General features: G+C 44.6%; 2 protein-coding genes and 1 non-coding gene across 3 annotated transcripts; 2 read left to right on the top strand and 1 right to left on the bottom strand.

Annotated features, from left to right (window-relative positions):
* Nucleotides 1-814: 814 nt before the first annotated feature.
* Nucleotides 815-968, bottom strand: LOC136431878 (5.8S ribosomal RNA). Its single transcript, XR_010755406.1, has one exon. It is a non-coding gene; the product is annotated as a 5.8S ribosomal RNA (ribosomal RNA).
* A 7,218-nt stretch (nt 969-8,186) lies between these two features.
* On the top strand, nt 8,187-10,283 carry LOC136429160 (uncharacterized). Its single transcript, XM_066419037.1, has 3 exons — nt 8,187-8,244; nt 9,535-9,930; nt 10,258-10,283. Exons 1-3 carry the CDS (start codon nt 8,187-8,189, stop codon nt 10,281-10,283), a joined length of 480 nt encoding a protein of 159 aa, XP_066275134.1.
* A 95-nt stretch (nt 10,284-10,378) lies between these two features.
* On the top strand, nt 10,379-24,955 carry LOC136429161 (fibropellin-1-like). Its single transcript, XM_066419038.1, has 15 exons — nt 10,379-10,478; nt 10,807-10,920; nt 11,571-11,798; nt 11,986-12,114; nt 12,597-12,716; nt 12,984-13,097; nt 13,333-13,410; nt 14,137-14,240; nt 17,417-17,591; nt 18,958-19,103; nt 19,897-20,113; nt 20,695-20,808; nt 21,014-21,127; nt 22,400-22,513; nt 24,792-24,955. Exons 2-15 carry the CDS (start codon nt 10,809-10,811, stop codon nt 24,953-24,955), a joined length of 1,929 nt encoding a protein of 642 aa, XP_066275135.1. The 5' UTR covers nt 10,379-10,478; nt 10,807-10,808.
* Nucleotides 24,956-25,486: the final 531 nt, after the last annotated feature.

Raw genomic sequence — 25,486 nt, forward strand, 5'->3', positions numbered from 1 at the left:
AGTGTAAATTATGCTAATTTGGACTTGATTTGCATAACTAATGAGGAAAATCTATATTTGCAGTGTTTGCCATTATAAGACTCAAATACATGTAACATGAAGTTTATGGCAAGTGGAGCATCAACAGATACCAATTATTCAAATAAATTCCTTATTTGCATAGTTAATGTAAAAGCACCATAATTCATCTAAGTGGTGAATGATAGGACTGTCAATATTGAGACATGTATAAGTTAGTTAAAGGTGTTCATGAACAAGCATATATTACGTAAATGTGTAAGTCATTTGCATAAACAGAATAGTTCATGGAGATATGTTGTCTTTGAACTCTTGTTTGAAGTGTTTTAAGTAAGTGCCTAATCAACCAGTTCACCATCATTATATGTAGATAAGCAATGAAATGTAGAAGTCATCTGCATAGCTTATGATAAGAGGGAAATATGCAATTCTGCCAAAAGGAAAGGACATACAAATATACAATGCATATAATTCTGTAGAGAAGATCATCGCCGCGACCGTGCTCGCGATCTCTTGCTCGAGAGCGAGCGGCGCGACGCGATTGATAGTAAGACCGACCCTCAGCCAGACGTAGCCCCGGGACAGCACGTCGCCGGAACGTAAGCAAGAATTTGCGTTTAAGGTCGTGTTCGCGTATTCAAGGTTAATATCTCGCATATAGGTTCATTTAGTTGTGTCCAAAGACATATCTTATGCAACGGCTGTTACTTCTATGCAACGTTGACCAAAGAGAACAAAAGAGATTCGGACGGCAGGTATAATAGGTTTGAATAGCAGGCTAATTGCCGTATACGCATTACGTTCTGGCGACGTGCTCCCCGGGACGGACCCGGGGCCGCAGAGCGCGTTCGAAGAGACGATGATCGATGTGTTCTGAAATTCACATTACTTCTCGCAGCTGGCTGCGTTCTTCATCGACACACGAGCCGAGTGATCCACCGCTAAGAGTTGTCGTTTTTGTTTGATTTCGCATCGAAAGCTTGTCTCTGCCTCTCGGCACCGTCGTTTAAGAAAAGTGAGATTCACAAGCTCTGCCGGGGAGATCGTCTCCACCGGGAGCTGCGCAAATCTGTCATTAAGGGGACGAAGCTTTCGTCGATTGCCGTAAAAAGCCACCAGCTTCGACTAACCCCCAATCGCGAGCCTCGGCTGCCACGCTCGACAAAGCAGGCAGTGCGACGCGATAAAAGTGCACACCACATGGACTTAGTTCATGAACGGTCACCACACACATGTACTTCGGAGGCTTTTGATCCATCGCCACCGTGACGCTATTTGCAGCCTCTAAGTATAACTACCACACGGTCTTAGTTCATAAACGGCCACCACACACATGTATTTCAATGGCTTCAGTGACGAGAAGGGTGCGCCCCCGGGTTGAACGTTGGCGAACGAGCGGAAGGGGTGGGGGTCGCTCCGCGAAGCGGCACCCGCTGCGCCCTCTTATTACTCCGGCAGGCCGGCCTGGACCATAAAAACAGGGCCCGCCCTTCTCTTGAAGACCTCGGGGAGTGGACCAGCCGGTAGAGACCGCCGGTGGCTGGCCGTCGGCACCGAGAGCAGTCCTCCCCTCTGCCAAAGGAGGCCCTGCTTAAGGAGCCGAGGCTTAAGGACAGGTCACCGCAAAACTGATTGCATCGAGTCAGAGACCGCAACGCCGCGCCGGGGTGCCGGGGAGGAGCCGTCGCACCTAGGGCCCGCCGTGAGACTAAAGTTGACCCCATTCCGCACAAACCCACGACGCGACGCCCCTCCGCCGGGTGGACCTTGGGGTTCCCTGGGCGCCAGACTAGTATCGGGTCGCTAGCGATTTCCTACGGTGGCCAGTGAACAGTCTGCCCGCCCGGTCTTAATCAACGCTCCGGGGAGTTGAGCCCGTGGGGGTGATAACCGCGCCCCTTTCCTGTAGATAGGGCCGGTCAACTCCCCGGCTAGAACTCCCCCGGTGCGCTAATTAGGGTTCGGCGGGCTGGGGTCTCTGTGCCACCGAGAGAACTGACTGCAAGGTACCGGCTAAAGAGAACCGGCTAAAAGGCCCGATAAACAGTCTGGAACCCAGGGTAACCTTGGGGCGGCTCGCTTCTTGAGCAGGGTATACGGTAGGAAACGACGGGCGCGCACCAACGTTCCAAGGGGGCTGCCGGTTCTCGCCGCCGAGCGGGTCAGCATGAACACTCCTGACTCTCCGCCCGCGCTCATACACGAGCGATTGACGTGAGAGCAGCGCAAGAGAACCATCTTGTCGAGACGGCAGGGAAGAGAGGCTCGGAGCGGGAGGCCACGGGCACTAGAGCCCGCTCCTTGCCGCGACTGCAAAGTCGACGGGCGTGTGTATCGCCTGCTTCGTTTCGGTAATGATCCATCCGTAGGTTCACCTACGGAAACCTTGTTACGACTTTCACTTCCTCTAGATGGTCAAGTTTGATCGGCTTCTCAGCGCTCCTCCAGTTTAGCCGCAGGCTCCACTCCTGGTGATGTCCTTCCGTCAATTTATTTAAGTTCCAGCTCTGCAACCATACTTCCCCGAACCCGAAAACTGACAGGTTTCCCGAAAGCTGCCCATCGGGTCATCGAAGTAACGCCGGCGGATCGCTGGTTGGCATCGTTTATGGTTGTGACTAGGGCGGTATCTGATCGCCTTCGCGACCACAACTTTCTTAACGGTTCTTGATCAATGAAAACATTCTTCGCAAATGCTTTCGCAGTGGTTCGTCTTGCGGCGATCCAAGAATTTCACCTCTCCCGCCGCAATACGAATGCCCCCGCCCGTCCCTCTTGATCATTACCCCACGTTCCGAAACCCAACGAAATAGAACCGAGGTCCTATTCCATCATTACATGCACCACTGTTCAGGCGCCAGGCCTGCTTTGAACACTCTAATTTTTTCAAAGTAAACGCTCCGGCACCCCGAGGCACTCAGTTAAGAGCACCAAGGAGGATCCGGCGGGGAGGGCCGGGACGAGCAGTGACACGCCTCGCGGCGGACCGCAAGCCCGGTCCCAAGGTCCAAATACGAGCTTTTTAACCTCAATAACTTTAATATACGCTATTCGAGCTGGAATTACCGCGGCTGCTGGCACCAGACTTGCCCTCCAATAGATTCCAGTTAAAGGATTTAAAGTGTGACCATTTCAACTACGGGGCCCCGAAAGAGTCAAGTATTGTTATTTTTCGTCACTACCTCCCCGAGTCGGGAGTGGGTAATTTGCGCGCCTGTTGCCTTCCTTGGATGTGGTAGCCGTTTCTCAGGCTCCCTCTCCGGAACTGAACCCTGATTGCCCGTCACCCGTTGCCACCATGGCAGGCACAGGACTTACGGTTGCCGCCGTGAGAAGACCGCGACTCGCGCCGCCACACAGTCGCTCCGGTCGAGCGCCGCCGAGTCCGTCGCTGCCGTGAGGTGGGAACGCGCCGTAGAGCTGGCCGCAAACCCTCGGGAGCCTGAGCGCAGAACATCCGGCCACACCTACCGTTGCTTCCCTTCAACGCCCGCCCTTCAACGTCAAGAACGGTCCCACACTCTCACAACCGACTCGTCCACCAGCTAGACGGACGGCCGGGTCTCGAAACACCGAGTCCGCACGGCGTGCTCGCACGTGAGTGGTTGTTTTTTGACTAGCTCGGGAATCGACGGCGAGCAATCGCACACTCTCTCGCCAGTCGTTTTGCTATCCCGCCGACCAGGCTTCCACTCCCCGAGCTTGAGGTCGACAACCGGCTTGGAAGGAGGCCGTTCCTCCGCTCCTGCGGACGAGGACAGCCGTGGCGAGGGTGTCCGGAACCAGCGCCGGGGTAAGTCCTCCCCGAAGGCTATCAACCGGGTCCTCCTCCTCCTTATGTCCTCTTTCTCGAGCGAGTGTAGGTTAAGGTAGGTTGAGCAACCCACGGTATGGTCAGACACCCTACAGGGCACTTCTCTGAAAAAACGTTGCAAGTCTGCCACGGGGTGGTCTTCGGTGGCAACAGGCGACCGCCCCCGCCGGCCGATCCGATTCCGCCCGGCCGACCCAGTTGTGCCAAGGACCGCTGCCCCGAGGACCACCAACCACCAGACGCATCCTGCTCGGTGGCCTGGCAGGCCCGGAGCTTCCTCCAGGGCGGTCAGAGTCGGGCGGGGAAGGGCGGGCACTCCCACCGCCAACACCCGCCCGGCGCCCGGTGCCCAGTCCGATGGAACTGGCCGGCGGGGAAAGTCAACGGACGTCCCCGTCTTTTGTCGATGCCGGGGTCTCGCCTGCACTATTCCGGCCCCACCGACCACTCCCGGACTCGCTAGCCCCCCGCCGCCCCCCGTGACGGACTTTGAAAGGGCGGTCGAGCCCGACCTAGTCAGAAAACGACCACTCTCTCAAGATAGCCACCTACACCTTGGTCAGACACCTGCAAGCCACCGCCGTCAGGCCCGGGCGACCCCGTGTACCCACGGCCGGGGTTTGCCGTTTTCCCTCCGACCAGTTATGCTAGGGTCACATTTCAAATCCGGGGCCCGGCCGGGTAGTCTTTGGGAGCGAAAAGTATGATATTAAAGACAACAAAAACACAAAACGTACTCAAAATCATCTAAGAGCATAGCGTGTGCAAATTTATTGACATACACTTTGATTTTGCGTTTCCGCAAACAGCCCGACCGGGCCCCGGTTAGGAAATGTGACCCTACCATTAAGTGTTAAATCTTTATAGGTACCACCAACATCATAGTGAACGCAGATATTCAAACCAGTCTGCTCGGTACCATGTTCATTTTTCCATTGAAATTACCAATTGTGCAAAATTAAAGATTAAACTAACCTGTCTTTTCTACAGGGCTGGTGTTTCCTTCTGGATCGGGCTGTGTTGATGTACCGTCCGCACGGCTTGCAGCGTCTAAGCTCCGTGGAGACGGCGATACGCTGGGCGGGTACAGGTGTGGTTCGGTACAGACGTTACGCTGGGCAGGTACAGGTGTGGTTGGGTACTGACGTTACGCTGGGCAGGTACAGGTGTGGTTCGGTACAGACGTTTCGCTGGGCAGGTACAGGTGTGGTTCGGTACAGACGTTACGCTGGGCAGGTACAGGTGTGGCTGTGTTGAAGACGGCGATACGTGAGGCAGGTCTGGGTGTGGCTAGGTTAAGAAGCTACCAACTGTTTGTTCGAATCCAGAATATCTCACAACTGCTGTGGACTCGCACTCGCACACAAATAATTCTGTGCGCCTTTCTCGGCTTTAATGCAAGTCCTGCCTGGCAGGGATGTTTAAGGTGTGGCCTGTCTAGACAACAATGAACAACAACATCTCGCACTTCAAATGGGAAACTATATCCTACCTCTTTGTTGCACTTAGTGCTTCATTGATATTGATATTCCCTTTCTATTGTAGCTTTCGCCCTCATGTTGTGGATATAAAAGTTTTCCACTTTTTCATGTGTCTCAAAGTCCTGCTTCTGAAGTTGCCAAACTGTGAATATTCCTTTCATTGCTGAGCTACACCCACACACTGGCTTAAGGGGTAGACGGCCCCTGCGCATGCCGAATGAACGAGTGAATGAATAGCATGAATGAATGAACGCACGAATGAATGAATAAAGTAATGATTTTGCTCTTCCACCTGTAATTTCTTACTTCTGTAGTAAGACAACCCCAGAGTTGGTTCTGGCTCCTCAAAGAAGAACATTTTTGATTGAACAGTTTGAATGTGACATTTTCAGTGTGCGTCAACCTATAAGAGGACCCCCACCGTACCCCTTTAAAAACTTTTTTTTAATTGTGAAAATCAAATACGAGATACATATGCAGTGGTACTGTGATCAAGCTTAGCCCTAATATATAGCAGGCATCACTAACAACGGGCCCGTCATGAACGGCAGAGGTATCTACAGTAACTGGTGAGAGCGATAATGACAGAATTTTTTACACTAACTACTAAATACTGTAGACGTTTCTCTGCTTTAATACAAGTCTTGCCTGGCAGGGATGTTTAAGGTGTGGCCTGTCTAGACAATAATATACAATAACAACTCGCACTTTAGATGGGAACCTATATATCTTACATAATGCCTTTTAAAACATACTTTCATGCACTTTGAATACATTGGTCTTGATATTTTACTGCACGAAATGGCCTCGTATCCCGGCGTATACGTACAGGGATTCCTCCGGAAATATTCCATATCCCGGTGCGGATTTAGCGTATCCGTTAAAACTAACGGATACGCTAAATCCGCACCGGGATATGGAATATTTCCGGAGGAATCCCTGTACGTATACGCCGGGATACGAGGCCATTTCGTGCAGTGAATTTCCTTTCTATTGTAGCTTTCGTCCTCATGTTTTGGATATATTGAAGTTGTATACTTTTTCATGTGTCTCAAAGTCCTGCTTCTGTAGTTGACAAATTGCGAATATTCTTATCATACCTGAGCTGACTCTAATCCCACTACACTCACACATTGGCTTTCGAAACAGACGGCCCTTGTCGAGTGAACGAGTGAATGAATGGTTTCTGGGCGCAGAAATCGTAGAAGATGGAGTTAAGGCTGATGTTTGGGAGGACTACATGATAACTGTAGCTAGACTGCTGTACAACTAACAACTTTGGCTCTATAGTATGTGTGGACTTTAAAGATAAGGAAATTATCTTTAAAAATAAGGAAATAACCTGATAATCAACAAGCCGAGACGAACGACACTTTGATCCGCACTTACTCTACTTTTATGAGAGACCGTAATCTTCAATAAGAGCACTTTTGTGCCTGATACATGTATCTCACATTTGTGTATTAATATCATACTTTGATATTTCAATTGTCATTGTCTATCCTAAAGTTTCAGTGGCTCTTCTAAGGAAATAATAAAGAAAGGAAAAGATGTCGAATAAATGACGTGCTGTAATGCTTTTATTTTCCACCTACAATTTGTTGATTCTGTCATTAGACAACCCCAAGGTAAATTAAGGTTCCTCAAAATATTTGTTGGAATTTGACGTTTGACATCTTCAGTGTGCGTCTTGCTGAAAGGGAACTCTCACTTTAGACCCGTTAGACAAGTCCTGCCTGGCTGGGATGTTTAAGGTGTGACCTGTCTAGACTATAATGAACAACAACAGCTCGCACATCCAGTGGGAACCTATATCCTACCTAAGGCCATTTAAGACCCTCTTTCATACAATTTGTACTGAACTGGGATTGGTGTTCCCTTTCTATTGCGACTGTTGCTTTCATGTTGTGGAGGTTGAAAGTTTTCCGTCGTTTTTTGTGTCTCAAAGTCCTGCTTCGGAAGTTGCCCGACACTGAAGACTTTTATCATAGCTGAGCTGACTCTGATCCCCGCTACACCCACGTACACACTGGCTTAACGGAGCCAAATGAACGAACGAATGAATGGATGAATAAATGAATGAACGGAGCCAAATAAACGAGCGAAGCCAAAGGAATGAACGAACGAACGAATGAATGAATGGATGAATGAACGGAGCCAAATGAACGAAAGAATGAATGGATGAATGGATGAATGAACGGAGCCAAATGAACGAAAGAATGAATGGATGAATGGATGAATGAACGGAGCCAAATGAACGAAAGAATGAATGGATCTAAAAGCCCACTTATCATACTAGAGATTGTGAAGTTTTCCAATTAAATTCGCGTGACCTTTAGAGCTGCCTGCCGAGGTGAGTCGGCTGCAAATTCAGAAGGACCCCGCATGGCCCCATATCAAAGTGGCCATCAAAATGTAAAAAGAAAAACACAACATTTTCTTTTTTCACCTATTTCATGTATTGTACCCTCGAATTCAAGATTAGCCGATGTCGAAATTTTGTTGCGTACCCTACTATGATTTCATCCAGGTCGATGTGGGTCACTTTGTGGTGCTTAACTATAGAAACCCCCATAGGCCGGAAAATGTGTTCTGCTGCTTTGAAATGACATCCACTCTATTGTAAGATGACGTTGCATGAATATTCCGTGGCACAGGATGATACTATTGCGCACACATTATTGATTAGCTCTCTACCTACTGCAGCTCAAACAGGTCAAACCTCTGCCGCCATGGATATTAATAGCGCCCGTCCCTACCGGTCAGCTGTGTGGTTCCCATGGCCTTGGTGTACAGTATAAATTGGCGCACACAAGGCAGGATTCACATACATCGTAGAGCCCGATCCGGACTCAACCCAGCATATGGCAAAGATGTGGAAGTTTCTGCTCTTCTTCACGGCTGTGATCACCTGGCCGGACCTGTCAGTAGGTGGGTACAAAAGTTACGCTCATGTTCTTAGGGCCCCCTCACACTTGCGCAGTAACATTGTTAAGTTTGTGGGGGAAAAGTTGTTTTCTACTTTGACCCACCGTTGTGCAACTTTAGTTATCGAACCTAAGAAATTACTTCTTCGGCTGCAAACTTTACCTGAACTGTTAAGACGCAACTCATGCGGACGTTATATACATGTACGGTCAAGTGTGAGGGAGCTTTTACAAGGTGAAAACGGAATTTCTAACTAATGTAGTTCTGGATCTTGGATTTTGCATGCGGTCACGTATTATTATCGATCATCTGAACAGATATATACGGTTTGGTATGCGTCCACTCGCCATATCAAATTTGATAGTAGTTAATAGTGTTATTAGATAAGCTATAAGCTAAGTTGGTTGGCTTGCAATAGAACAATCCTGGCTGTCCATATGGAGTAAATGTGTGTTTTTATTACAGGTAGGGGAATAATGTGCAAAAAGCATGAGAAAAAAATCATTAAAACGCTGTCGTGGAAATACATTATCTTCCGCAAAATACTCAGGTGTGTGCTAAAAAACGCAGGAGCTACACTTTCGTCTTTGCTACGGCACAGAATCATGCTTGTGAAGGAAAGAAAACAAAGTAGCATTTTTTTCACAATTTCTAAATAAAGATGATTTGGTTAATTCGTACGGCAGATATATATATATAAGTAAATTACCAAAGCATCCTTTTGACAACGCAAAACATTAACAGGAGATGTTTCTATTTCTCAAAGCAGATCGCCCGGTGTCAGAATCCTTATATCGGCAAGGTCAATGTTTATAATGCCACCGGACAATCTGCTTAAAGATTAGAATGGGAAGGTTTATTGCAAGGTCTTGCCCTTAGGCTAATTGCAAGTACATGTAACATGACGAAAAGGACTAACAGGTAATGGGTAACAATATACCATGTGACTACACTAATCTTAGTATTTACACGGATTTCTAACTTTTGTCAAGTTTTGAGTTCGAATTCTTTTTCCCTGACGGTGGGAGACGAATGATGAAGAATAAACTTTACTGCTCAACAATCGTACATGGTACAATGTATGCCATTAAATCAACGATACTACAAGGCTAATATATCCTACAATCATAACTGCAAAAAATTACCGATAATAGTATATGTGGTACAATATGGTCATGTATGAGTAATTTGGTCTCGCTTCTGGAATGATGTATTAAGAAGTTGACCTATGTAGGTGAATATAGGAGTTGGACATGGCAACAGTACATAAATGTGATTTCTCATTTTCTCAAGGTCAACAAGAATACCTGGCCACGGTCGACCACTGGAATTTTTACAAGGTCAAGGTCTTCGGAGCGATGACCAATGCCAACGTCAAGGCCGCTTGTGAGGCGGCCGGGATGAGGTACCCGTGCTACTGCTCAGGTAGGGATGGGTGTACCGTCCACTGGACCTCAGACTGCATCAGGTATGACGCCGCCGGTGTCAACTGTTATACCCACCGGGTCCTCTCGGCAAACCTGTGTGGAACTACTGACGGATACGGCAGTGACTGCCAGCCCCTTGATGACACCTTTGTGTACATGCCTGTCTGGCTGAGTGATGACAGCGCCTGGGGAGTGGACTACGAGACTCACACCACCCACCTGCAGGGAGCAAACTACAACAACATGTACGCCCTGTGCGCAGGTAAGGGCGCAATATTGATGTCGAATCACGCTAGCGCTGGACAAAACTTTTTTCGTTGTTGTATTTGTATTTGCCAACAACGATATTCTATATGTTGCTGAAAATCATTTAGTCTCTCTAATATCAAGCTAATCTGTAAAACAAAATGGCGAAAATTTTGACTGAATATACGAATCAACACAACAATAACCAAGATCTACCATAAAAGCATAAGCCTTAGGGTAATGAGTTAACATGAGACTAATCTTATTTCACATAAAAGTCATGACGCAAGTTTAACTTTTCTTTTTAACTGGTCATATTTGATCCCTGTTGATTTCACAAAAGACTTATGGTTCATTTCCACACTCTAAAGACACCGTAAGAATTTAGTTTCAACAATGATTTCAGCTCACGTTAACACCTTCCCTTTTGTTGTATTCTTTATCTACACATTTCAGACAATCACTGTGCGCCCTCCCCATGTGTACACGGAACCTGTACGGACGGCCCGGTGGGTTACACCTGTAGCTGTGAGGACGGCTGGGAAGGAGCTGACTGTGATCAGAGTGAGAACTAAAGCTCTTATTATCCATTTTAGAGTTTTGCCTTGTCTATACAGTTCTGCACATTCTTTGTAGAAACAGCCTGTATCATTTTTCAAAGATGAATCAAAATTTGACAAGAAAAAGATTGATTATATCAAGCTAAAAATCTTAACAGGCGGACAGTAAATTGTTGCTCAGTGAATATCATCACATCGTACTTAGTGTTACGTCGCTGTCTTGTAGATGTTAGATACGATGCTCAGTATATATATAAAAAGACATAGCCTGATCACACACACAGGTGAGTGCCTGATCGCATGATTAAACTTTTCTTCTTCGCAATCTGCAGATATGGACGACTGTGCCAGCAGTCCTTGTTGGTTCGGGGGAACTTGTCTGGATGAGTTCAGGGACTTCACCTGTGTCTGTCCGAAGGGTTTTGAAGGGAAAAGGTGTGAAATCGGTATGAAACTTTATTTCTAAAAATGTCCAGTAGCTCATATGTGACATATATATCGTTGAAAAAAGAAAATGTCTAATTTGTCTCTCTCTCACTTCCCAATATCCCTCAAGGTGCGCGCGCGTCTCTCTCTCTCTCTCTCTCTCTCTCTTGCCCCCTTTTTAAAGTTCGAACTTGTCTGGATGAGTTCAGGGACTTCACCTGTGTCTGTCTGAAGGGATTTGAAGGGAAACGGTGTGAAATCGGTATGAAACTTTATTTCTAAAAATGTCCAGTAGCTCATATGTGACTTATATATCGTTGAAAAAAGAAAATGTCTAATTTGTCTCTCTCTCACTTCCCCATATCCCTCAAGGTGCGCGCGCGTCTCTCTCTCTCTCTCTCTCTCTCTCTCTCTCTCTCTCTCTCTCTCTCTCTCTCTCTCTCTCTCTCTCTCTCTCTCTCTCTCTTTTCTCCCTTCTGTCCATCGCCTGCTTCTTTGCTGTTTCACAGTTTCCCAGGAGTAGCCCGGCTCCACTAAGTCTCACATGACTGTCTTTCTCCATTCATTTGTTGCCCCCTTTTTAAAGTTCGCACGTACGCGTTTACTTGCAAAATGTATACATCGCACCCTTTTTTTCTCGAATTCTAAATATGACTACATCTCTTTACAGCTGCATTTTCCGGACAATGCTACCAGTTCTCGCCCGACGCCCTCTCCCACCCTGAGGCTCAGCAGGCCTGCAGTACCAGTAACGGTCACCTGGCGGACTTGAAGGACGGGCAGCAGCAAACCTTCATCACTGACGGCATCGCGACCACGACTGGGGCTTCCAGCTGGCTCGGGATGAAGCTGAAACCTGTATACACCCTCACGTACAGTGACGACTCGGTTGTTCAAGGTCTGAGTACAGTTTTCCTCACTTATATACTACGTTTGATGTTCTATCTACCTGGATATCTAATCTCCAAGTTCATAGATACGTCAATCATAGATTTGACGACGGCTTGCTGTCTCGTACTTTATCATTTGGCACACATGTGTGCACTTTTGTTTATTCTATATTTATGAATGGTTCTCAACAACAGGTCCCCTACAGATGTCTGCTGTTCAGTCTCCCGCCCATTGTGATTTTTGCGTTTTCCTGGACAGCTCCAACAGCTACCAACCAGAACCAACATCATGCACGGAACAGCACAACTACGTCTGCCAGTCCGGTAAATATGGTTCTACTTATCTCCACCATCATCATTGGCTGATGCATCATGGTGACCGTAGTGTAGACATATCTCTCTAGGATGTACTATTTTCGGCACACGACCTCCACCACGACCACTAGCTCTCTTACTAGTGTGTTGAAGGCCTCAGGTCCTACCGCCTTTGACTGAAATCTCCTTTCTATAGGGTCTCTATGGTTAAAAAAAAAACTATAGCTACTTTGTCCAAACCCAAATGATGAAATTAACCGAAAAAATAAGCCGACTGTCACAGACTGTGCATATAGTCTGGGTCCAATGCATCAAAATATAGTTCCTTTGCATCGGTGCATGGATGGAGGGAATGGAAAGAGGAAGGGGGGGACAGTGATGTCGTTAGGTTGTGATATCAATGTGAAGGTTGGTGTTACATTCCCTTTTTTTAGTGATCTTTGAATCAAACCATGATGCTTTTATATTGAATTCATTTGTCATATTTGCAGATGTTGAATCGTGTGGATCAAACGTCTGCCAGAACGACGGAAACTGCACCTCTTGTTTCGGCGATTCCATCGTTTTCTGTGACTGTCCAGACGGGTTCGGGGGAAAGTCCTGCGAGATCAGTAAGATTTAATTCCACAATACATCTACTTTCAGTTTTTAAGCTCTTTCTAATGTATTCTAATGTCCAAAGACACAATTTACACAGATTTGTAGGTCTTGTAACTTTCAACTGAAACTGTCTGTCTGGAATTTTAATTGCTTTCATGCGGATCTTCATTATTGATAGAATGTGCAGATGTTTCAAGTTGTGATCATTATACGTTGTTTTTTAAGCGCTTTTCCAAACATCAACAAGGAAGAAACATTAGTTCTATTTGTCTTTTAAGACATCGACGAATGCTCTTCGAACCCTTGTCAAAATGGCGGAACCTGCCACGATGACGTCAACTCGTACCGATGCCGCTGCCTGCCTGGTTACGTTGGGGACAATTGCGAATCAGGTAAATAATTTTATTTCTTCCCTGTATCGACCAATCTATTAACTCTCATCAATAGACAAAAACTTGAACATGTCAGCCTGTAAGGGGCCTATAGCTAGATGACATGTATGTATTGCAAATTTTGTTGTAGTGAAATTTTTCATATGCACCAAGGCTATGACGTCATAACTACCGCCAAACATTTACAAGACGCCCTTCTGTGTTAACCGTAAGTGTCATGTTGTTTCTGCCTCAGACGTGGATTGGTGTGCCCTCGTGACCTGCCCGTTCGACTGGACCTGCCAGGATGACGGAACCCACTTCACCTGCCTGGGTAGGTACATCAAGTGTGCCAGTGTTTCTGATATAGTTGTAGCGCGAAAATGGATTATGGATAAGGTCAGATGGCGTTTCCAGCAATAGAATAAACATCCACACACGTAACCATCATATTGTTGTTAAAGTCCTTTTCGTCGTGTACTAATCGAAAACAGTCCCTGACGCGTCACAGACCATGCCCGTCACAGACTGTGCTTTCCCAGGCACAGAACGTGACACAGCCCGTCCGTCACAGACTGTGCGCGGAAGTGCTGTCAATCACTGTGACTGACGGTATGGGATAAGACCCCCTGTGTGTCACGAACTGTGCTCGGTTGGGCACGATTCGTGACGGTGTCCGAGTGTCACAAACCGTGCTTTTGTCCCAGGCACGGTTTGTGACACTCGGGCACTGTCACAAACCGTGCCTGGGCACAGAACGCGACAAAGCACAGAACGTGACGCGACAGTCCCTACCCGTTAAGGGAAGCTCGAAGTATTAAGATGTAAAAAGTTTAAAGCAGGTAAAAAGAAAGGGAAGCTGGACAGTCTTTGTGTAGCCCGTCATCTACCTTAGACCACAATGCATAACGGCTGAACATGAGCACTTCGAGTTATCATAATGTTTAGGTTGTACCACGGAGAACTTTAATTTTTCCACGCATAGATGATTGTTTCCTTTTTTGTTGGATAATAAAAGAGGACATTGTTGAACAATTTGTTTCTTCACGTTTCATTCCAGCGCCATTCGTTCGCATGAAGGAAACATACCAGTGCAGCAGCGCCCCCTGCCCGGAAGACATGTACTGCAAGGAGGACCGTGGCTCGTTCTCATGCTGGGCTGACTGACCACTGTCCGATCCTAGTGAATATGCGTGGTCTTTGAAGCTTCATAACTAAATGATTGCTCGGTTGATCTATTGATTAATCTTCATCTAAAATGTTAGACTTGAAAGGTGAAACGACCAACTAAAATTGAGACTTTCTGTTAATTGTTATTTATCATTTGTATTGGGTTTTCCTCAATGGGCATGATTCCACAAAATTCATGAATTTTGATGGATTTATCATTAAAATTAGATAACCATATGGATCTGTGTTTCTAATAGTATGTATAAATGATATGGATCAAAGCATTATGACAACATAACAAAAATTAAGAATATTGTTTTAAAGCTCGATGTCTCACGCGAAGGCATTTCAGTAGCAAGGCTACTGTGCAAATCATCGAAATGGGACATATTGCAAAATAAACCTGCCTTTGATAGGTGATGACAAACAGCAATGGGAACATCCCTGAAAACAACTTGGCAACTCTACAGCCATACATTGCACTTTAATTTTGTCATAGTTTCATACGTGCAAACTTATAATGTGTTACTACAGTACACGTCTATCAAGGAATATTGTAATTTACAATCCGCAATAATGTTTCCTTCAATATACTTTACGGTAAATACCACGGATTCAAGCATCAAAATAGTTGCAATTTAACTTCTTGTCCCGCTTTTTTGGTCTATAATCACGCTTTGAATTTAGATCCCTTGAATAAAAGTTGCATAGATGAAACTTTTTTGCGTTTGTTCATTTGTGTTTGTTTTTCTTCAAAGCATGCCAAATGCATGATCGTGTTAGATATGAATCTTGTCTTTAATAGAGCTGTATTAATCATTTTCACCCTCCAGTACAGCTTGTTGTTGATTCTTTTTATAGGACCCTTTTCAAACAAGTTTATTATATACCTTTAGATATCTTATCACCAGTACGCCCAGAACAAAGAACCAAACTTATCAGTCTGAAAACATGACAAAAACAGTTTTTATATACTAGTATAAGACTATTACTGGACCCCTGACGTACTTTTGTCAACAGGCAGGGATCCAGGGGCGGGAACAGACGTGATAGGCCAGGTCATTGACCTATTTGTGTGAACCTTTGTGTTTTACCTGTGTTTGTGTTTTGAGCAAGAATAGACATGAGTTTAGAAATAGATCGCATGGCGTTCGCCAGGATAGGTTGCGGGTTAAGACATGGAAAAATTCTGATTCTTTTTATGATCCTATGCTATACTTTTACTACGTAGCATACAATGACTCTGCACGCGAGCAGTAATAATGTAGGCGCCCAAAACGTGTACGTGGGAATTAAGCGTTAAAACCCAGCTGCGACAGTCGGGCCGAGTTGACATTACATAATGCAGCGACCTGGAGAGCATTCTACATCGTACGGCATCTATGCCAGCTACACGTAGCTTAACAAGAGTCCAGTGTACCAATGAATGTGAGGTAAAACGCTCTGATGCAGCAGCATGCTTGGCCTCTGTGAACTGATGAAACAACAGCAAGACTGGCAACTGGGATATTAAAGAATGGGCGTGCCAACAATATAATTTTTAAGGATGTGCATCTAACGTTATATCACAAAATAACTAATAGCGCTAATGCAAAAGATTATAACGCCCTACCTGAAATCACACGATATATCGTTCTTAGTGTAACAGTTCTAAAACGACTGAAGAAAAATATGTATGGATTTCAAATTATTTACACAGTTCCTTAGAGGCCTCTCGCTTAAATACAGCAAATACCTGCCATTGTAAGGGTATTCACAAACCTTATCGATGGCCGTAGGGACTGTGGACCATAATAGACTTATGTGTCAACAGGCGGGTTAGCGGGTCAGGGTTTGTTAGAATAACGGCAGGGTCAGTTTACGTTTACAGGTAACATAAGTGATGTCGAACTTTCTGAGGTCCTGAAGTACGTGTGTCATCTGGAAGGTTCAGTGTGTCATTGTTTGTAGGATTAGCGGCAAGGCCTCAAAAATTCGTTGCATTGAATAGCAAGACGTTTCTAAATTATGCTTTGATACCCATGCAACAACGTATAATGCACTAAATGCAAACAGTCAAGCACATGGATTGCAACTTTGACAGCAAATCATCAAATGGGGCTTATTCAAATTCAAACCAAACAGAATAACATGGCCGTTTTTTTTTAAATTCCAACAATCAAGCAATTGATCAATAATCCGCGAGCATGATTATTGAAGATACATTTAATATATCCGAATCAGTTAGGGTGTTCAGATTTTAGCATCAGGAGTTCGAGTTATAAAAAGACTAGTTGAGCTGTTTATTTAAACCCCCTAGATATGTTTCCAGCCGGATCTTTTACTCACCTTAACGGTATTCTGTCTCGCTAAATCTCCCCTAGAATTCAACATAAGGTCGGCCAAACCGTGCGAAGCGTAGAACGCACTAATTTAGTAGATAAAACAAAAATTATGCTTTCTTTTAGAACTTTTAGAGTGACTGTTTGGAGAGAGACGTTGGTAAGATGAACACACTTCAGACATATTTTGCCCAATATGCCAATCATATTAGTTCGTCGATTATGAACATATAGTAGAGATAAAATCTCCGTTCATACACACAAAAGTTGGTGCATCACATATTTAATTTGTCCACTGAGTCTTCCTCAAAATTCAAGTGACCTAGGTCAAATGACGTTACAGACCAACTCATTTTAAATTGTAAGTGAACGACCATATTGTCATGCAATCAGCATGTTTTGAGAGATTGTACCGGAATCTCCAAGCAGATATGCAGGTGGCATGACACTATCCAAAGGGCCCAAACAGTATCCAATTGACTGTTTTGGACCTTTGGATACTGGCACGCCACCGCGGTACATCTGCTTGGAGATTATCATACGGCAACCACGTGCACACACACTATCTTCTGTCTATTAGCTGAGGCAACATATCAGCCGTCCATATATTTACACACCGTCTCAAGGAATAATATCGTTGGGGCCGAGGTCGACAAGAAATATTTCAGTCAGAGCAAAAAGTATTTTTTACTATTTACAGGATCCGGATGTTTCTGTCATTAATAATTTTCCCCACTGTTGACAGGATAATCTTAGCTGAGGGGGAACGTCATGATACGCCATTAGTTAATCATAACATCATTTGGCAAAATTATGTAGTCTTGGATACCCAGTTATTAATAGTCCCAGTCCCTATCGGTCACCTGCATGTTTCCCACCTTCGCGGATCACAGTACAAATACGCCGCACGCAGAACAAGCCCCACAGACAACACGGAGTCTTGACTCAACCCAGCATATGGCAAAGATGTGGAAGTTTCTGCTCTTGATTGCGGCTGTCAGCGACTTGCCGGTCTCATCGCAAGGTGAGTGGGAAATTTTTATCAATCCAGAGACTTGTTCCTTTGTCTCTATCATCTAAAAGCTATAATTGCTGCCTCGGTATTACATTTGTCAACAATAATAGACCGGGCTTCTATCACATACTGTTAATGCATTTAAGTTCTCGTGAATTTTATTTCGAGGTAGGTAAAGATGGACTGTTCGCGGTGGTCTTAAGTTCGCCTTTGAAATAATAGTAGCACTACAGTCATAGGTGATTAAAAATTTTCGCGGTGGTTTTAGATTTGCGCTGAACGTTCACCGTGAAAACCGCAAACATAAATTCACCGCGAACATTTCTGCATTTACAGCATTGTTGGAGGAGTACGCGACGTATTATTATTACCTGACGCTACGTAATGGTCAACTACCGTGACGTAACGTTACATGTATGTTAATTACGTAGCGTATAACTGTAACGCAAATTTTCCCAGACATATGGCAAGTAAAAAGGCTCATAAAACGTATACTTTTAAGTCTGCAATTTCCGACAATAGCTGATAATAGTGCATACATGATTAAGAAGAGGATTGCGAAATTAAGAGATTTGACGTTGACGCCGAGTAGCCTCCTCTCAAAAAAACTGTGAAGTCAAAAGTTCTGAGATCAAAAAATACTCTTCTTGATCTCTTTACCATACAGAAGTCTCACAATGAGCATTTTAGAACATCTATAACACTGCAGATGTTGATAAATAGGTATACCACAAAACTGTAAATGTCAATTATCGGACAAATGTATTAATATTTTTACTATCAAAGGATCCATGCGTCATCTCTTAATTGGGTTAGTTTTGAAAGGCTATATGATGTTAATGTTAAGCTTTACACACCTTTCCTCACTTCACCCAGGTGTAAAATGGTTTATTAAAGAACCCAAAGAGCGTAGACTGTATTCCGTAGTAGTCCTTAGAATAGCCATAAGTTCTACTTGTCAACATTGTTAATTCGCACTATCTGAGTGTACAGTATACCCTTGCTATGCATTGTTTCATGCTGCAATTAGCCCTCGGGCAAATAAAACATCAGTATTATTCTTTCTTATCTCTGTACGTTGCACTGTCAATATAAGTCATAACAAGAGTTGTGTTTAAAAAAACACCGGCGACGTAAGGATTATGCAAAGTAGGTCCTTATTTGCATGATTTACATCTTACTATGTTACCCTTGACAAAACCTTCAAGTGCCACAAATACAAAGTTTCCGTTAATTAGAAATATGGAACAATAGTATTTAGACGTTACGCTGCAGTACCGTTACAATATAAGTCATAAAAACCGGATTACAGTGCCTAGTTGTAATTGTCTGTCAAACAAAAAAATAATAATTTAGAAAAAAAAAAACTTTGTAGGGAACTGCTGCGGTGACATACTGCGGGAGGCCACGGAAGTAGTTGACCAGTCCAGCGGCTACAGAGTTCCGGACGGCTGGACGCTGTGCTACATCGACGGCCGAGACGCCGCCTACCACGACACCCCGTGCGTGGACCTGCTACAGGTGGGTATACGTAGCGTGAGTAGTCCAGTTCAGTGGTTAGCGATCTTGCCTCTGGAACTAGAGGCCCCGGGTTCGATCCCGGTTGTGTCGCTCACCCGACTTGCGCGCTAACGTTACTGGAAAGGGTCGCAGCAACTGGATATGATTTTGGAAACGGTCAGACGTCTCAAGTAGCATTTACTATCTATAAAATGGTTCATTCATCTGCAGTACCTGCATGCGTAGTCCCGTGGTTAGCGATCTTGCCTCTGGAACAAGAGGCCGTGAGTTTGATTCCGGCAGTGTCACTCACCCGACATGCGAGCTACCAAAAGTTAAGCCGTGGTCCACTGTTCATTGTGCTTGTAGACTTGAGCTAGGGGAATCGACATAAACTAGGGGAATTTCCCCGGTACAATGATCCTGTAAATACTGTACATAGCGTATGTCTTTTCTGTCACGACCAGTGGAAGAGTAGCTCATCTGTTCATTCAGTTCATTTGAGCTAAATAGGTTTCGATATCATACGATATTTGGAGTTTCTTTTTACACAACCAGGAATCTCACCTGCTGACGTTTCGGTGTCTGTCAGACACCTTCTTCAGAGCTTCTGACTGGAGTACTGCTTCTCACCGCTATAAGTAGCCGATGTAGGTGGCGCTTTTGCGGCGAGAACGTAATCCCAAACGTAGCTGAGATTGTATCCCCCCTCGTCTCGGTTCATCACTGGTGAAAAAAGCTCCAAACATCCTATGTTCTACCAGCCTGATGAAATTATTTTCGGAGGTTTGATATCACTTTCCTCTCCTCACAGGGGATCCCTGGGTACGGAGATGCGCAACAGCTCCTCGCGGCGGGAGGGAATTTCGGCTGTTGGCATGGCAACACCGGGGCTTCCCCCGGGCCGGCGTTTGCATCGAATAGCGTCATCGAGAACGGCTGCCGAGTCAACCAACAACACTCCACCAAGCTGTCGGCCTGGACTCCGGGTACAACAACACTGGGAGTCTGTATAAAGGATATCACCTGTGGTATGTACTGTGAAACTGCTACTATATGCATGGCTCAGTATTTCGGTTTGTTCGCTGTGAGACAATCTACGCGAGGATGGATGGGGTGGGGTGGGTTTGGTCTGTGACTTATAATTTGATCACGTTATGTTGACGTAATGTATAGATAAGATTATAGCTTGATATGGATACATAACTTACTCTAGATCTACAAGTTCTCAAACGGCACGTTTGGTTAATTCGTGACTTTGATACGGGCTGACAGAGATATACGTTAGATACGTAAGTTGCGTTCTGTTTGAAATGGGCTGACAGAGATATACGTTGCATACGTAAGTTACGTTCTGTTTGACTTATATCAACATGATTATAACATGTCTGTTAAGTCATTACGTGTTGCTGTGATGCACGTCTTATCTTATGTCATGTAAATCATTTTAAGAAGAGAAATTAGCATCGTGACAACCAGTAAATACCATGTGCGATTGAAAGACGCACCTTTCTTTAAATTCATAATTCAAATATACAGTAGATAGAAAGAAAATTTGCCTGTCCTACATCAATATACTCGGAACTTTAAATATTCAATTGGTACCTTGCAGATGACGACCAGTGCATCAGCGCCCCCTGTCAGAATGGAGCTACATGCCAGGACGAGGTGAACAGCTTCACCTGTCAGTGCGCACCTGGATATAATGGAACTCTCTGTGAAACAAGTAGGCATTCAGATTTCGGAAATAAAATCAATGCTGTGCACAGTGAACTTGCATTTAGAATCTATGTACTAGCAAAAAATAGTCCCAATTTATCCACATCACTTTAATTTCGTAAATGAAAATAAGCACGATTTTCATTATTAATGCGATAAGAATGTAAATTTTTGTCGACTATAAATCAATGATATAAATGCACGCTTTTCAGATGTCAACGAGTGTAGCAGCGCCCCCTGTCAGAATGACGCTACATGTCAGGACGGTGTGAACAGCTTCACTTGTCAGTGCGTGCCTGGGTATACAGGGACTCTTTGTGAAACAAGTAGGTCCTCGCCAAGAAAAAACCTACGTAAGGAATACATTCTATATAAAAGAAAGCCTACGGTTACCGGTGAAATGCTGCCTTCAACATGGTAGATCATGGTTAGTTTAACATTGGAGAGGGTCTGCATGCCCTTTTTCGTGAAGCGTTACGAGCGATTTTAATTCACCGTTAATCGTTACCGGCCGCCCTGAATTTACCGTTAAGCGTTATCGGTATATTACTCGTGAAGCGTTACTGGTCGTTATAATTCCTCGTTAAGCGTTATTTGTCATCCTGAATTTAACGTTAAGCGTTATTGAGTAATTCCTCGTTACGCAGGAGAAAGCATTTCAGTGGGTCAAGATTTTAAAATTTTCTCCAGGGAACACACGGCTCCGGCGAAAATATGTCGGTAGGGCGCCCCCCACAAAATTTCAAGCTGAAACACTTCTATGTTTCACTCTACTAGCAAAGTTTTCTCCTCAAAATTCAGGAAATTAAGCGTTTCGCGGTTCAAGATTTTAAAATTTTCCCCGGGTGCATGCCGGGCCTCCGTCGAAAAATATTGTCAGGAGGGCGTCGACCCCCAAAATTCAAGCTGAAACTCTTCTGTATTTTTTCACAAACAGAGATATCATTTAACTTATTATATAACTTACATTACCAGTAATATCTGCCAATCGAAATGCAAGAAATAGCGTTTCAGGGTGTCAAGAATTTTCCCCGGGAGCATGTCGCAGCTCCGGCGAGGTCTGGAGGGCGTGATGCCCCTCAAAAATCAACCTGAAACTCTTCTGTATTTTTTTTTTTCAAATAGAGATGTCATAAAACTTAGCTTACTCTTCAGCAAAATCCCCCCCTCAGAATCCAGGAAATAGCCTTTCAGAGGGTCGAGATTTCAAAATTTTCGTCGCGCCATCGGCGCTCGTCATCGGGATCATGACATTTCCTGTCGCCGCCGAATTTAAAGGGTTCGGAGCAGGCGTGCGAGAATGGTATAGCATAATTGGTCTCTTGCTACAAGATAAGGACGACTAGTTGCAAAAAAAACGTCGTCTTCAGGGGTATCTCATGTTCTAAAAATGCTGAATTTACCGTTAAGCGTTATCGGCCGGCCTGAATTTACCGTTAAGCGTTATTGGCTGGCCTGAATTTACCGTTAAGCGTTGCCAGGACCCCCCCATGCAGACCCTCATTGGATAGTGAGCTAAATCTTAGACAGATTCATGTTGAGAATTTGTATCAAGTTACACTTCACTGCGTCTCATACATCATGGTTTACTGCCACAGACATCGACGAGTGTGCGAGCAGTCCGTGTTTGGGAGGAGGAACATGCGTGGATCACGTGAACAGCTACAGCTGTGTCTGTCCTAAAGGTCACGTGGGAGACAAGTGTGAAACGGGTGCGATTCAACTTTGAATCTTTGAATCTTTATGAATCAACTCCTAAAGCAGCTTTTTTAGTAAAGTTTAAAAGTAATGAAACATGCCAATGAATAAAAGAATGACAATCTCCCTTTAATTTTGAAGAGGTAACTTTAGAGTTGTATGATAAATAGGCCAATTTTTGACCTATTACTATTTCAAATCCTACTAACCCGAACTTTGCTATGCGCGTTTGCTGATACATGAAAACCTCTGTTAAGCACATATGGATTGTATGATTGTGTAGCTTAGATGACAATTGATGGATGGTTTGAAAAATATCTGACTAAAAGTATATACACTTTCAAATAGATGAAGTAATGAAATTATTTTCCCCCAGTTGTGTATGCCGACGGCTGCCTGCTGTTCTCCTCCGATGCCGTCTCCTATTCCGAAGCGAGCCAGGAGTGCCAGAACAGGGGAGGGCACCTGGTGGATGTGAAGGAGGCCGAGCTGCAGCGTCTCATCGCTGATAGCATCCCTACCGGAAGTGACGTGTCTCCGTGGATTGGACTCAAGATGTCACCTGGGGTGATGACGTATGCAGACGGATCCGGTGCCTCAGGTTTGTTCCTACGTAGAAACTTATTCTTGTCGGTCCTTTTTATCCATGTATTCATATCGCTCATTTTGCGTTCCTCTCTTTATCTTTTCCATGCAGATTATTGACGAGACTAAGTCGAGTAGTCCTATTTCCAGTTACGGCGGCCATTTTGAATTCCCAGAAGTCAGCTCGGGTTATGCACCACTTGAAATTCATTCAACTACATACTTCAGGAAAATCTAAAGACATTTTGTGAGGATGACTCCCTCAAGATACACGTCATTCCACCAAAGCAAAATAAAGAATAGTTTCCATCTTTTCAAGAAGATATTAAAATATCAATTGAACAAATTTTAAAAAATGAAACAAAAATCTTATTAACTTTGCCTACCTTAGGCCATTTGCAATGGTCCTCCGGTGGACCCGCCGCCTCCTGTGAGCTGTGTGCGTACTTGGACAGCGCGGACGACTATCTGGCCCAAACTGCCTCGTGTTCGGAACGTCGCCAGTACGTCTGCCGGTCGGGTAGGTAATATACTCTTGTCATTCCATTTAACACAATACATGTCTCTTTTTTAAAGAATCTTTTTCACCTGTATGCCTTTGTGTAGCATGTTTAGTGGTAACACTAATATACGTTTGTCAACTTTAGTGGGTCACTACTACGTCTGTAATGTTTCCGCACTTGAATAAAAAAAAACTAGGAAAACAATAGGTAGATAGGTACTAGGTAGTACGAAGTGTTTACGTGCGACGTGCACCCTTGCGGGGTGACATACCCTTTTGTTGGCTGATACAAGATGGGGATGCGCCAGTTCTCCCGCCCGGGTGAATGGTGTAAATGGTAAATCACCGTATGGCTGATACGAGATGGTGGTTCGCCAGGCCCCCATCCGGGTGATTTGTAGTGAATCCAGACAGAATGATTTGGACAAAAAGGAAACGAAACAACTGCTAAATGTAATTTACATGAGATACTTGTGGCTTCAGGTATTAAAGTATGAGTTGAAATTGAATGCAGAATGTAGAGTTTTATTAAGTACTGACGAAGTGTTTTATACTCATTTAGATACAAAGCCGTGCGAGCAAGCACAGGACATCTGTTTCAACAACGGCGAGTGCTCGACCTGCTTCAACGACTCCTACACCTTCTGCTCCTGTCCTGCCGGATATGAGGGAGTCTTCTGCAATATCGGTGCTGTTCGTCTTCTATTTCTTATAATAGAGCGGTAGATAGGTAACATGCAATTAGTTACACTTACTCAAATTATCTACAACAACTAATCGGCGAAGATAATAAGTGGGGTCGTGTGGCGTAACGGCAGGGTTTTCGGCCAAGAACCCAAGGGTCCCGGGTTTGAATCCCCTGACGGCATCGATCTTATGCCCTTGGGAAAAAGGCACTTAACACGACTTTCCCCACTCCAGCTAAGTGTAAAAAAACGGCTACATTATGTGTGTGGCCATGGATCACGACATCAGCAATAGCTGCCTGTGTTCCACGTGTATTGCACTGTTGCAATCCCAATAAAATCAAAAATTATCTACAAAAATGATTCGTCTTTAAAGATACTTATTTTTATTTCATTGCTACCTGTCGTTTAACATCAATAGAATAAACTTAAAAAAAAACTCATCATGACAACAAAAAATCGATTCTAGAATTGATAAGTAATTCGCAACCAATACTCAGGATGCCACTGTTCATACAGACATTGACGAGTGTGCCTCCAACCCTTGTCAAAACGACGGAACCTGTCTCCATGGCCTCAACAACTACCACTGCCACTGCTCCATAGGATACGAGGGACACAACTGCCAAACAGGTATTGTTTCAGAGACATTGGCATTCTATCTATTCGTGGCATCTAAGTGATCTACCGTTCACTCAAGTCCCGCTAAACCTTGTAACAGTATATTGATGATGATTTTATTCAGTAAGAAACTCGCGAGTTATGTTGCAACATAATCCAAATGATGTCCAGGTATCAGGCTGCTTTGTTACTTTAGGATACTTTTAAAGGTAGGTCATGTCGTCATATTATCACTCAACCAACACGTACGAGTTATTACTGTATGACTAAAAATACAACAAAACACGAAAAGCGTAATGCGGTCTAGGCATTTCATCGATGATATTCGTTGAGTGTTTTTGCCAATCGCCCGATCGTAGCGAGGTCGCCAGCGTGCCGGGCTCCAGTGAGATAAGGGCTTTAGCAGGTACCTGAGAGATGCTTAGAGTAAATCTCCAAGCAGATCTACACGGTACACCAAAAATATATATGCTAGCCAGAGAAGCTCCTGTCAGCCAGATAAGCTCCAGTCCGCACTGTACTGGAGCTTGTCTGGCTGACAGGAGCTTCTCTGGCTAGCATATATATTTTCGGTGTACCGTGTAGATCTGCTT

This window comes from Branchiostoma lanceolatum, chromosome 3 (genome assembly GCF_035083965.1).
Source record: "Branchiostoma lanceolatum isolate klBraLanc5 chromosome 3, klBraLanc5.hap2, whole genome shotgun sequence".
Lineage (NCBI taxonomy): Eukaryota > Metazoa > Chordata > Leptocardii > Amphioxiformes > Branchiostomatidae > Branchiostoma > Branchiostoma lanceolatum.

Bases quoted from the DNA above. Each gene is read 5' to 3' on its own strand.
- LOC136429161 (XM_066419038.1), top strand. From the start codon at position 10,809: ATGGACGACTGTGCCAGCAGTCCTTGTTGGTTCGGGGGAACTTGTCTG. The intron at 11,799-11,985 runs GTCTGAGTACAG...TCTCAACAACAG, and splicing joins TGACGACTCGGTTGTTCAAG to GTCCCCTACAGATGTCTGCT. The intron at 17,592-18,957 runs GTGAGTGGGAAA...AAAACTTTGTAG, and splicing joins CTTGCCGGTCTCATCGCAAG to GGAACTGCTGCGGTGACATA.
- LOC136429160 (XM_066419037.1), top strand. From the start codon at position 8,187: ATGTGGAAGTTTCTGCTCTTCTTCACGGCTGTGATCACCTGGCCGGAC. The intron at 8,245-9,534 runs GTGGGTACAAAA...CATTTTCTCAAG, and splicing joins CTGGCCGGACCTGTCAGTAG to GTCAACAAGAATACCTGGCC. The intron at 9,931-10,257 runs GTAAGGGCGCAA...ATTTCACAAAAG, and splicing joins CATGTACGCCCTGTGCGCAG to ACTTATGGTTCATTTCCACA.